Below are 12,848 nucleotides of genomic sequence, written 5' to 3'. Positions count from 1 at the left end.
TAATTTGGGTGACTATGTAATTGTGGCCTATATTTTTAGTCCAAACATGCATATTACAGTCGTAAATGCTGGAGGCCATTCTCCACAGGATCCCTTCCTGGAAGCATGTCCAACCCAGTTCTGGAGTACTTGATCCTGGGGGTTGGGAAGCTCAAATGCTTTACTACTCAGAAGATGGTCATGGTAACCAAACAGCTAGTTAAAGTTTTTTAATTACTTCGGCTACAAAAAAAAAAAAAAAATAAGAAAAATAATTTCTTTATATTCAGTTGCTGAAATTGAATTTCTTTTTCTCTCTCTTTGCTAATGGTTTAGTTTTTATTATTTTTACTTTTTATTTGAGAGTTCAATTTAGTATATTTTTTCATATTCTTTCTTATTTCCCAATTGCTCCCAGATTACCTTCTCTCAACTTCATGTTCTTTCTCTCATGTAAAGCAAAATCAAAAGCAAGAGAAAAAAAAAAACACAAAAACTCATGGAGTTCTGTTTGTGTCAGCCTGCCCTGGAGAGTGACTGCCACACCTAGTATAACTCCATTGAAGAAAACTGATTCTTTTCAACTCTCAGGAGCTATCATTTGTGAATAGTTTCTTGACTAGGAGTAGCACGTTTTGCCCACTTTTCTGCTTTGGTACTGGGATTTTGCCTGACTTGAGTTGTGTCTGTCTTGGGTGTGCTCGCGTAGTTTCTGTGGGTTCTTGTGCACATCAACCCTGCTGTGTCTGAGAGCTACTGTTTCCTTAAACACCAGACAGCTGTGGGTTTCCGTGTTAATTGCCATTTGCTTTATGCACAAGCTTCTCTGCTCAGGATTGCGGGATGCACTGATCTATGAGGACAGCAATATATGGTTAAGAGCCACTTTGTTGCTGTGTTCATTAAGCAGAATAATAGGTGTGGGTTTCCACCTGCATTCTTTGATCTATCTTGTCCCAGGTTCTTGATCTCATTAAGAATATAAGGTATGAGTTCCAGCTCATGGTGAATCTTAAATGCTATAAAGAAGTGGCTCACCACTCTGTTAGCCTTCACGCTACAATTGTACCAGTGGCCACATCCCATATGCAGGGTTTGTAGCTTATTTTTCTCCTCTAGGAGCATGCATGGCACCTCCCAGAACTAGGAATGGGCAGTCTCTTAAATATGGTTATTCACACACCTTTTTCTTTATCTGACATACAGAGCATGAAATATTAGGGGAAAACATATGTCTTTGTAATCATTTGCTAATTTGAAATCAAACATCACTATTTTTTTAAAAAATATTTATTTATTTATTATTTATACAGTTAGTCAGAAGAGAGTATCAGACCTTATTACAGATGATTGTGGGCCACCATGTGGTTGCTGGGAATTGAACTCAGGACCTTTGGAAGAGCAGGCAATGCTCTTAACTGCTGAGCCATCTCTCCAGCTCCCAACATCACCATTTTGAAAGCACGAAATTTGAACCTCAACTTTAAAATGTAGGCCATTCTAGGTAACTATTCAGTATGAGTTAAAACACATTGACATTACTTTAAAAAAAAATCACAAAATAAGCAGGTGCTGTACAATCGTTAGTTCATCTCACATTCAAATTCCTGTGTGAATATTCTCTTATCTACCTGTATAGATGTGACTCATTGTAAAAACTTAGTATCACATATTAAACCATGTCTTGGTCATATAATCTGAGGTCACAGCCACAGAATGGGTATAGTTTAACCAAAAATTGGGTTCTTTCGGGATCTGTCAACAAAAAAGCACAACTGAAAAAAATCTGCTGATGTCTGTCTGTGTGCAAAGTTTAATGCTGCGTGTGGCTTGGCTTGTTTAGTGAGTCTGTTGCACCCATCTACTAATAGAGCAACACCTTCATCAGCTGCATAGGCTGATAGTCCCCTCTAAGTACCGATGTCAACATTCTTTGTTTTTAGACTTTAGTATTACAGATTACAGAAAAATAGTTAAGAAAACTTTCAGTTTTTTCAGAGCATTGATTTTTCACCTAAAACACATGAAATCTCAAATTATTTTCCTAAAAGCATGGAGCATATGCCAAGAGTTGATTCAGTAGTCTCACCCTGCACATATACCAAAACATGAAACTACCTCATGCAATAATAATTATTGTTGAATTTATATAAGGCAATATTTACAAATGCTAACCCTACCCTTTTGTTTTGAGCCCTTGTGTGACTTATACCTGGTTTTCCTCTGTTAGCTATGCATGCAGTTTAAATTTTAGGTAACAAATATTTCTGGGAAAAAAATCAGATAATTTAAGAACAAAAATTCTAAGATCATTTAAATGAAAAACAAAAATTCCTTATTCCTTATCAGCCATACAGAGACCAAGAATGAAAGCACTCTTGACACAAGCTTATTTAACTTTTGGATATTCATTGCCAGACTTCCTAGAATCAATTTCTTTATTGGCTTTTGATTCATCTGTCTGGTAACACATACTCATGTTTTATAATGTATTGCCATTGAAGGTGTTTTCATGATGATACTATTTAAAGCTGTTGTGTTACAATTTTGCGATTGCTTCCCACATCACAGGTAATGCAATAAAGAGATAACAGTGACAATAACTACAGACTGTAGACCTACAATCGATTCTAAATCACTGCTATAAATGCCAGACAAGATGATAAGTACTGAATCTAAGAACAAAATTAGAACTAAGTACTTAGCGTGAACATAAAAATACTCTCACCAGTTTAGGTTTGTGCAGTGTAAAATAGTCATTTTTGCTTACATTCTCTTCTTTATGAACATCTTTTTGTATTCTTGATTATTAGCATGTATGGACTGCATAAGTAGTGTACTTCATTAGGACATTTTCATGCATGTCTGTCCAATTGTCAAGACCCAAATGCAGAACCAACAGATACTTCTATCTCTCCAACGTTATGTCCTCAATTCATCAGCAATTCATTTCTGTTTCAGAAACACATGAAGCATTTGACAACTTCCTGTTGTACTGCCGCCACCCTCCACCTCTGATTTGACATCCTCATTACTTGGTTTCTGGTTCCTGGTCTCTTGTTTTCACATATGTACAAGTATTTGTGGTTTTTAAAAAATAATTAATTAATTAGTTTGGTAGTAGCCAGAGAGACCTTTCCCAAAGCAAATTAAGTTTGGCCAAAAATCTCTCAGAAACCCTCACAGAGAATAAAGACCAATGTTTGTATATGACCTAAGAAGCTCTGTGTAACCTGCTCTCCAGCTGTTTCTAAGGAATGTACCTTGCCCATTCGATGAAGACTTGCTGCCTTGTGGAGTATTTATTCATGCATTGAGACCATTCTTGCCTTTGAGGTTTTGCATTTGTGATTTGCTGTGCCTGAAACACCACCCTCCTCAGGATGTGTGTGGCTTTTTAAAATATCCAATTTTACTTTTTTCCCCCTGACCTTCCTAAATTGGTCAAGTCTTGTTCCAACCCTTTCTGATCCACTTTTCTCCTGCCTATGACATCGTCACTCGCTCATGTTCTATTGTAAGCTAATCTATCACTATTTTATTTCATGAGGAGTGCAAGTTTTGTGAGCACAGAGACTTGGAATTGATCGTGAGCCACACAGTTACTGAGCAGAGATACATGTTTTATGTGCCTTGTCCGTGAGTCCCTTCTGCAGAAATCAGAATACTATGACACAGAAGAGATGACTTAATTTCTAAATAAGGAAGAGTTGGCTACAAATTCTCAAGAGATTACACAATCCAAAGGGAAAGAAAAAAGAGCCTGGAGAACATAGCTGCTACTTTGACAGCATTTGCACGAGGTTATCTGAGGTTATCCAAGGGTTTCTAGGCACCATGTACTTTTTGTACTAAGGGGAAGACCAGTACACTTTGAGAAATTTCCTTCAAACCCTTGCTCAACTTATAGGCTGAAAATTTAGGAATATAATTATAGTTATTTATTTAAGCTTTGTTCAGTATTAACAAAAAGCACATAGCAAACAGTGTCACCTGAGAAACTCTAAGCACAAACAGTGTAAGTCAACCCCCTGCCAAGTTTCAACCCTAAATGCATGGCAGAGGCTACAGCTTAAATCTACAGAGTATGTGCATGCCTGCTGCAGTCAACTAGGAAGGTCTTTTGGACCTATCAGCGACCCGTAAACCAGCTTCATCCACTTGTAGCATTACAAAAGAAGATTGAAGTCTGTTGCATCTGTCCTTCAGAGGCATGCACTTGGTGCTAAAACAAAATTTTCCTGGTGTTCACTGGGTTCATATGGCCTTGAGGAAGAGACCAGTAGAAGATCCATCAGCTGGGTCTCCTAAAACAACAGCTACGTTGTGGTATTTATAGACTCTGGGCTCTGATTAACTGAGTTTTATCGAGTGAGTGACAGGTGAAGTATAAAAGGTTACTAAATAAACGAGATAGCTTATATTTCTGAAGGATGATTTCTTGTGAGCCATTAAATTAATCAGTTGAGTAAGTCGATTTTACCACAATCCAATTTAAGGGATTTAAATTGTCATGTGAGCACAATTGTTTTTACCTCACTTAACAAAAACAAAACTAAGCCAGAAAGCATTGTGCAGATTTGCTACAGGCATGCCAGTCTATTTGGAGATTCTCCCATTATCACACTAGACATTGCCATTTAAGTAGTCATAACTTCAATTGGTAGGAAGTTACTCTTTCAGGCTTAACTATGAAAGATTTACTCAAGTGTACCCACAAGAAATGACCTCATTAATTATGATTATTTCTAATTGAATCTCTGGGTGGCTCCATGGGACTGCTGAGTAGTTCAGAATACACACACAGGCACCTGCTGAAGCAGAGCCTTCTTTGGTATCATAAAAATCAACATTTGGTTTTATATAAATGTATACTTTCTGCCTGGGTCTAATTTAAGAGTTTAGCAGACTAAATTATGTTTTATCATCTGTCCAAGGAGCTAAAAACGGAAAGCAAAGATGTACTTCTAAGATTAACAATTTCAACTGTTTATATGGGAAAACATGCTTTCTACCCAGAAGACATATGGCTTAATGTAGTTGTTAAAAAATCTATGTCCTACCTCTCGGATTGCTGTACAAAACTCACTCTGAAGCACCTTTTTAAGAGACTGTAGCTTGTGCACAGGTACTTCTCCGGATTCTTGAAGCTTTTCCAGTAGTTCAATTGCTCTTGCAACATCTGAGTGGGGGAAAGAAACAATTAACATGGAGACAGAGAATGAATCATCACATCACAAAATGCCACCGTTTCAAGTGAGTGATGACATCGTCTCAGTTGATAATCAGGTGGAATTAATTGTAAAATCAGAACCTATAACTTGAGGCTTATTGGTTTCATAGGCCACTTTAATTTGTCAAATGTTAAGTTTTTGCTTATATATTTGATGGCAAGTCTCAGCATTAAGTGCATTAAGTATTCTAAACTCAAGATCTTTCTAATATAGCTTTTAAAATACTGCGTGCCCACCACAACTTTTTTTTTTGAGTTTGTTACTTCTTTTTAGATGGCATTTATCACAGATGCAATGCTGCACTTATTAGCGTGATGTTTTGGTTGTGCAGCTCCTGCCTTTGTCTATAAACTCTTGAGGGGCCGGGCGGTGGTGGCGCACGCCTTTAATCCCAGCACTCGGGAGGCAGAGGTAGGCGGATCTCTGTGAGTTCGAGACCAGCCTGGTCTACAAGAGCTAGTTCCAGGACAGGCTCCAAAACCACAGAGAAACCCTGTCTCGAAAAACCAAAAAAAAAAAAAAAAATAAATAAATAAACTCTTGAGGAAGAAACTTTACTAGTTTACCAAGGTTCCCTCAGTCTGGTACGTTGTTAATTATACGTGTTTGATGGATAAAATTATTTGACCAACTTTCTCCATTTCACCCCTATTCACAGTTGCGTTGTTCTGGGTCCTCATTATCTGTTTTCTGTACACCTGAAGTAGCTTATTCTCCAGCGTCTTTGTTTGCTGTACAATTTTACCTTCTCAAAACAGAAATCTGATCATAGCCTCATCTGCCAGCTTTCAGAACAGTGTCAAGAGAGTTTTCAAATATTAATGTCAAAGGTTAAAGTATCAAGACTTATGCTATCTTTTAGAGCCGGCAAATCTTAAATCCCTGAATTATTTCACGTTGCCAAGAGAAAATAATGTAATGAAAGCCCATTTAAAATTATTTATAGTGATTCCTTCCCACACAGTTGCTGTAGTCCTCATCCCACCGAAAAGTCACTTAGGCATTAAACAGTAGGATATTAAGCTTTCAATTCCTAGGCAACTAGCTATGAAAATATTACATATCACTGCAGTAAGATTACAAACCCATTCATCCATCCGTTTGCTCATCCATCTATCTATGCATCGATCAATTAAAATTTAGTGATACGTAATACAAAGCTTATCAAGAATAATATATTTTTTTCCAGAAATCATGGAATTCACCATCTAGCAAGAAAAAAATTCTTCAACAGCAGAGTTACCTATGGGAAAAATTGTTATGCTTCTGAATTTGGGCAAACTTAGCATGGGTGTGTGTATCTAACGGAAGCAAATTGCCAGGGAGGGATTTTAGAATCTCCCCCTGAAGCTGTTATTTTGATTGTCAATTGTAGCCCAAAGTAAAACAAATCATGAAATCAATGTGACACTGTCAGTTTCCAAAGTCTGTCTTTTAGAACATAAACTGGAAGACGGCACAGTCAGTTGGACAACACCAGGCCCATCGACAATCAATAAAATACCAGGGGAGACGGTATGCATTTCCAGCACATAAAATAACTCTACCCAGATACCCCATGGGCACAGAGAACTCAGTATGTTTAAAGCTGAGCTCATTATTATTTTTTCCTTGAAACAAGCTCTTCTTTTCCTGCATTGCATATTTCCATTAATAGGACCCCGAGCAGCCTGACTCCCAGGCTGGACTGCAGCAGCGTCTTTCACACTCACCCCCTCAGGCAGTTAGTCAGCAAGTGCTATGGATCCTCTGTACAAACCACCTTTTGAATGGCGTTCTCCACTTCATTATTTCAGGGACGCCTTCGTCATTTCTCACCTGTGGTCCAGGAACATACCGTGACTGATCTCCTTTCAGTTAGTCCCTTTGTGTTCAGACCACCCACTGCGCTGCTTCGTGGGTAATTCTCCTGGATGACAAATCTAGGTCTTAGCCCCTTGCACATAAAACTTCACTGACATCCTGTTACCTGCTGGATAAAGTGCAGGTCATTTGGTGGTTTGTTGAAGGCTTTAGCAATCAAATTCCTTTCCTGCATTAGTAAATCCCACCACCCCCAGGCTGTATCTTGGAAATCTATTTTTTTTTTTCCCATTTCTAAAACAAGTCACAGAATGTCACACTGTCATAGCACATTTCCTGGCCATTGGCATACAGTCCATTCATCTTCTAATGCTGCCATTTTCTGTGTGTGAACAGAAACACGCGACAGAGAAAAGAGTTCCGTCTCTTGTTTTGGGGGCATGTGCTTTCTAAGGGTCCCAAACATGGGGTAGGACATATATGGCAAAGGCATATTTTATCCTCTGGGAGGCTAGACAAGAGTAACACTAAAATAACTCCTAGGTTGTTGGTGAAAACAGGAAAAGGGCGAGGAATATTTTAGGCAAACAGGATCTGTGAAGATTGAAGGCTTAATTAAGGGAGAGGGTCAGTTAAGGAACTGAAAGGAACTCAGTGTGGTTCAAATTGAAACAAGAGGGAATGTACCAAGAGACGGAGTAGTGAGAGGGCATCTTGTGGAGGACATTTTGGTACTTGTAGGGGACACCTAGCTCAAAAAGCATCAGGATGTCTTCACTGATACCTGTGTTCCTTTTAGGACTTCTTGTTCACTCCTCTGTTACACTAGTCCTTACTATCACTCTGTCTCAGTTTGCACACCTGTCTTCCTCCTTTATCCCTGGGCATTTACACATTTCTTACTTATGTGTTCCCATGTTTGTGTGGCCTTTGTCTATGTTTATATGTGCATCCATGTGTGTGCTGGTGTGCAGGAGTGTAAGATGCCTGGCCCCATTGATCTGCAGTCTCAGGAAGCAGAGAGATGAATGTCAGTGTTCAGCTCACTCCCTTCTTTCTATTCAGCCCAGGACCCTTCCCCGGATGGTTCCAATCATATCCAGAAGGTGTTTTCTTTCTTCATTTGAAATCTTCTGGAAATAATACCCTCAGACACAGCCAGGCATCTTTCTATGATGATTTGAGATTGAGTCTAGTTGAGAGTGAAGATTAACCATCACAGCTGTATACTATAATCATCCAGGGAGCTTTTAAAACACAGGTGCCAGGTACAATCACATGCATGGGATTACAGGGTGGCTGGCTCTGCATGGTATCTGGACATGAGGCTCAAATGCATCCAGAATAGATACATCTAGATGATCTAGTGAACGTGACGTTTTCAAAGTCCCTCTGAGATTATATCGTGCAGCGAGGGCTGTGAAAAACCTGCCACAGATTAAATGGCTTGAAATATAATTGTTCCTGAGACCACTAAGAGAGCTGACTGAGACACAGGCTCTTAGCCCTCATCCCCATTTGAGAGATGTTGATTGAGAGGGTGAAAAAATAAGACCAGAGTATCTTATTTATAAAAAGTGTTCAAAGTGACCTTGTAAATACTGGTTCATTCTTTCCTGAGTAATACATTAGAACAAAGTGAACTTAGTTTATTTCATCCCTAACAATCCTAAAAGCCTTGCATTCTATTATTTTTTGAGATAGCATATAAAAACGATGCTAAATTGGGTTCTTCAAGGTGTCTCAGAATTACCGATAAAAGCCCAGGGTTTAAAGTGATAGCGTTGAGCACCACTTCATTTTAGTACTGTAAAAAAATGACATGTGAATCCTGACCAGTGAACTCCAAATCTCTGAGTAGTATCCACTCTCCTTGTTTTGAAGATTCCAGGTGGCTTCTATGGCAATGCAGGCATAAGAAAAGTACTGTTCAATAAGATTTCTGAAGGAAACTAGACACACTTCGAGTATGGCTTACTGAATGTTAAGTTGGTTCTGTTATATTGCAGCATTAAATGTTTCCCACTCCTTACATTGGGTAACTGGATGAAGACAGACATTTTCAAGGAGATTTTTTGTTAATTTTTGACAGAATCACAAAACTTTTGCATCTGCCCCATTAACCAAGGGTAGGAGGTCCCAGAAGAACAACTGTAGATTGTGGACGTTCTGGGATAAAGAGAGACTGATATCTATTGGCTTCATAGGCTCGGGGATCATAACCAGCCTGCCTTGTATGTTTATCTGAGCAGCTTAAAGAATCTAGGAGGAAATGGCTACTGGGCCTTGAGCCTTCTTGCTGCTATTAGTACACTTGAGTCCTGCAGTATGAATTCAGGGAGACATAGTAGGTGATAAAAGATAAAGGGCTTCTAAGAACCAAACATGGAAAACATTGGGCCCTCTGTTGCAAACCAGGCTGGTGCTACTGATAAGCAGACATGAGACCAGGACCTGTATACAGTAGCCTGATTTTGTATCAAAAAAAAGACCTTCAAGATCAGGATCCTGGAAGGAAGATAAAGAAGCTTTTGAGTCGACCCAATAGTTGAAACTACTGCAATGAAGAATGTGGCTAATTTATCAGAGCTCTCGAAGTTCTTGCTAAGCACGCCCCTGTATTTATTTCATGAAACCTAAATCGATTACTGACATAAAAGCTTGAATCTACTACTGTATCTTATGGTAGGACAGAAACTGGATAAAGGCTGGAAGGACTGCTAAACAACTACCAGAAAAAGAGGATGATCAAATAGTTTTTCTTCCTGAAACCTCCACTTTATCGACTCTTAATAGTGCCATGCCACCATGAAAAGAGGACACCTGGGAATCACGCTTGTAAACCCATCCACTTTATATCTTCAGCTCTAGTCACCCTCCTCTTAAAGGCAATGGCACACTGTAATTGAACATCTGACGTTCGCGACTCTTAGTCCATTTGTAGATGGTTTAGGAGACTGCTGCAGACTGGATAGTTCATGAAGAACCATTTACTTCTCATAGTAATTCTTGAGGCAGAGAAATTCAAGATCAAAGGGCTGCAGTCTGGCTAGGGCTTTCTTGCTGTATCATAATACAGCAGTGGCTATCATGTGGGAAGCAAACAAGACAGAGCTAGCTTCTAGAAGGGAGCCACTCTCGAGAGAACTAGACCACATCTACAATAATAGCAAACACTGATAATCATTCCACCCACAAAGTATGAGTCTAATGACTCATCCCTCTCAAAATGTCCAGGTTGTTATTACTGTCACACTGGCAATTACTCAATATTGATTTTACAGGACTAGTCAAACCATAGCATGTGTCTACGCCTCCCTCCCATTTAGGTACTTCTGATGTACACAATGCATTTTTTCTATCTCAAGAGCTTCAAAACAACCCTGGAGTTTAAGTTCAAACTTTCATCTAAATCAGATATAGGGTGACATGCAACCCATGATTGAACCTGAGACAATTCTCTTTATCGGTGAGACGTATGAACTAAAAACATAATCTACTTTCAAAATACTGTGATAAGACTGGTGTGAAATAGACACGAGAAAACCAAAACAGAGAAATAGGGAAAACAGATAAGACTGCTAGTTAATTTTATATTTATCACAAATTACAAATAAGACTAAAATGTAATAATAAAAATACATTAAATTCTGTATTTTCCCATGGGAAGTAAAAAAAGACAGATATCCGGTGTAAATTTCGGGGCATGGGGACCATGGGAGAGGGCAGAAGGGGAAGGAAAGGGAAGGCAAGGGAGCAGAGAAAAATATATAGTTCAGTAAAATAAAAAAAATTAAAAAATTTTGTATTTTTCATGGTGGACACAGAAGTATAGAAATTAGAATATTGTGTCTATGGGTTTACAGTTTCCTTGCTTCTCCCATTGTCCTGTTGACCAGTACTTGGCTCCTTTCTACCCATATCAATCATTTTAGCAAATGGTTTCATGGTCATCCCATTTGCATTCTTTCCCAAACAAAATTCTTTTCTTTACACATATAAATTTCAAAGTGGACGAATCTTTTTTTTTCTGACTTCCAATTTCCTTTTGATTCTGTCTTCCATCTTAAGTAACTTATCTGCTATCTCGCAATGTATATAGTTAAATGTAGCCCTGCAGCTGCCTGACTGCTGCTTAGATGTTTTTTTCCCTGCTAGATATTTTAGTCCATAACGCTCAAGTTCCACATTCCATAAAGCTTTAGCACATGGGCATCATTCCAGCAACTTCTTTGCTGCTGTTTAAGAAGAACGGTTTTTGCTTGAGTCTCCAGCATCTTGTTTCTCATTTTGATCTGAGACCTCATGGTCTTTACTGTCTGTATTTCTATCAACAGTCTTACCATGATCACAGTGCGTAATTCTGAGAATTTATACATTTTCTCTCTTCTTTTCTGCTTCTGATCTCTCATTAGAAATACCCTTTTACTTTGTTCACAAGAACACAGCCTGTTGCTAACCTCTTCCAAACTCTCTTAGACTCTCTGCTTGGGTACCAGTTTTGAAATCTGTTCTTCATTTTCTGAAAGGGGTTGTTGCAATAGCTCCTCATCTGGATACCAATCCACGGCTGTATGTTCTCTCTGGCTATAACAGAAACTCATGGAGTAGGCCACTTATAGAGAAAATAAATCTATTTTTTACAGACCGAAAAGCTGGTGAGTACATGAGCATGGTGCATATAACAAGGAACACTGTGGGCATTGTAGCATAGGAGGAGGAAAAGCAAGCAACACAAGTCAGAATTCATCCTTAGAGTATAATTATTGAGAATACATAGCTCAATCTCTGATTAATGGTATGGATTCATAATAAGCATGGCCCCTACTTATCTAATCACCCGTCAAGGATTTTACTGATGAACATTTCGACTGCAATTCATTCAGCAACAATATGAACGGCACTAAAACTACAGTATAAAGCCATTATATGTTAGTATTTTTGGAACTTTAACCCATTTTATCTTCACACATACTTGTAAATGGAATAAATATCTATGTTGTCATCAGGGTTATGGAGGGTTTAAGTAACTCACTAGCAAACGGGAAATTCAGTTTGGAATCTGGTTCTGAGCTACACCAATCTCCATGCTTTTAATGCCCATTTCTGTTGTGACTTGACTTTCAGCAGCTTTTCTTCTTTGACATTCAGTACTTTGACAATAGCTCTGTGCTCTGCAGGTTTTCTTGGTCAGACTCTGAGCCCTTAATTTCTCTTCTTTCAAGAAAGATTAACCCTTATGCATTTACTAGTGTACCTCTCTCAGGTGGTAGCCATTGATCAACAGGATCACCTAGAGAGCTTTCAAATGACCGAATAGAATGGTTATTAGGCTAGGCACTCCACTGGAATTACCTGAGAGCGCTGAGAAAGTCATAGAGGCCTGGCTCCTACTCACATATATTTCTGATTTCATTGATCTTGTGTGATCCTGAGGATGTCTCTCAGTTCCTAAGGATAGGTCCTAAGGCGCCCTCACACTTGATGTCTTTACCCAGCTGTTGTATCCCTGACTGTCTGATCTTATGATTCTTGTCTATCAGAGAAATATATGCTTTACTATTTATTCCTTTGTGGTTTAAAGTCAAAAGCAAGCTACCTGGTACAGAGGCACTTGACCTCAGCACACTGTTCTAAATTGCAGGGCTGAAATTATTGAGGAAATAGTCACGTCATATATAGTGGTCCCTTTGATTAAGATAGTCATCGAAAGAAAGCCTCTTTGGGAAAAATCTTATTTGTATTTGATTGTTTATATTCAGGGCAATGTGAACATGCAAAAGAGGAGACCCCCAAAAGGAACAATATAAGAAAAGGTCCCTAAGTGACTTA

At 38.7% G+C, this 12,848-nt stretch overlaps 1 protein-coding gene across 3 annotated transcripts in view; it reads right to left on the bottom strand.

The window, feature by feature from the left end:
- The window catches only part of Lin7a (lin-7 homolog A, crumbs cell polarity complex component), a 130,369-nt gene that overhangs the window by 80,400 nt on the left and 37,121 nt on the right, over positions 1-12,848 (bottom strand). Inside the window, exon 2 of one of the 3 annotated variants that reach the window (XM_057758220.1) lies at positions 5,043-5,161. In XM_057758220.1, the coding sequence (XP_057614203.1) occupies positions 5,043-5,161 (119 nt within the window). Of the gene's footprint in view, positions 1-5,042; positions 5,162-12,848 lie in introns of those variants that run through there. The other 2 variants (XM_057758222.1, XM_057758221.1) reach the window with 2 other exon arrangements.

Source organism: Chionomys nivalis, chromosome 25 (assembly GCF_950005125.1).
Source record: "Chionomys nivalis chromosome 25, mChiNiv1.1, whole genome shotgun sequence".
Classification (NCBI taxonomy): Eukaryota; Metazoa; Chordata; class Mammalia; order Rodentia; family Cricetidae; genus Chionomys; species Chionomys nivalis.
This window is presented reverse-complemented; position numbering and strand designations above follow the sequence as displayed.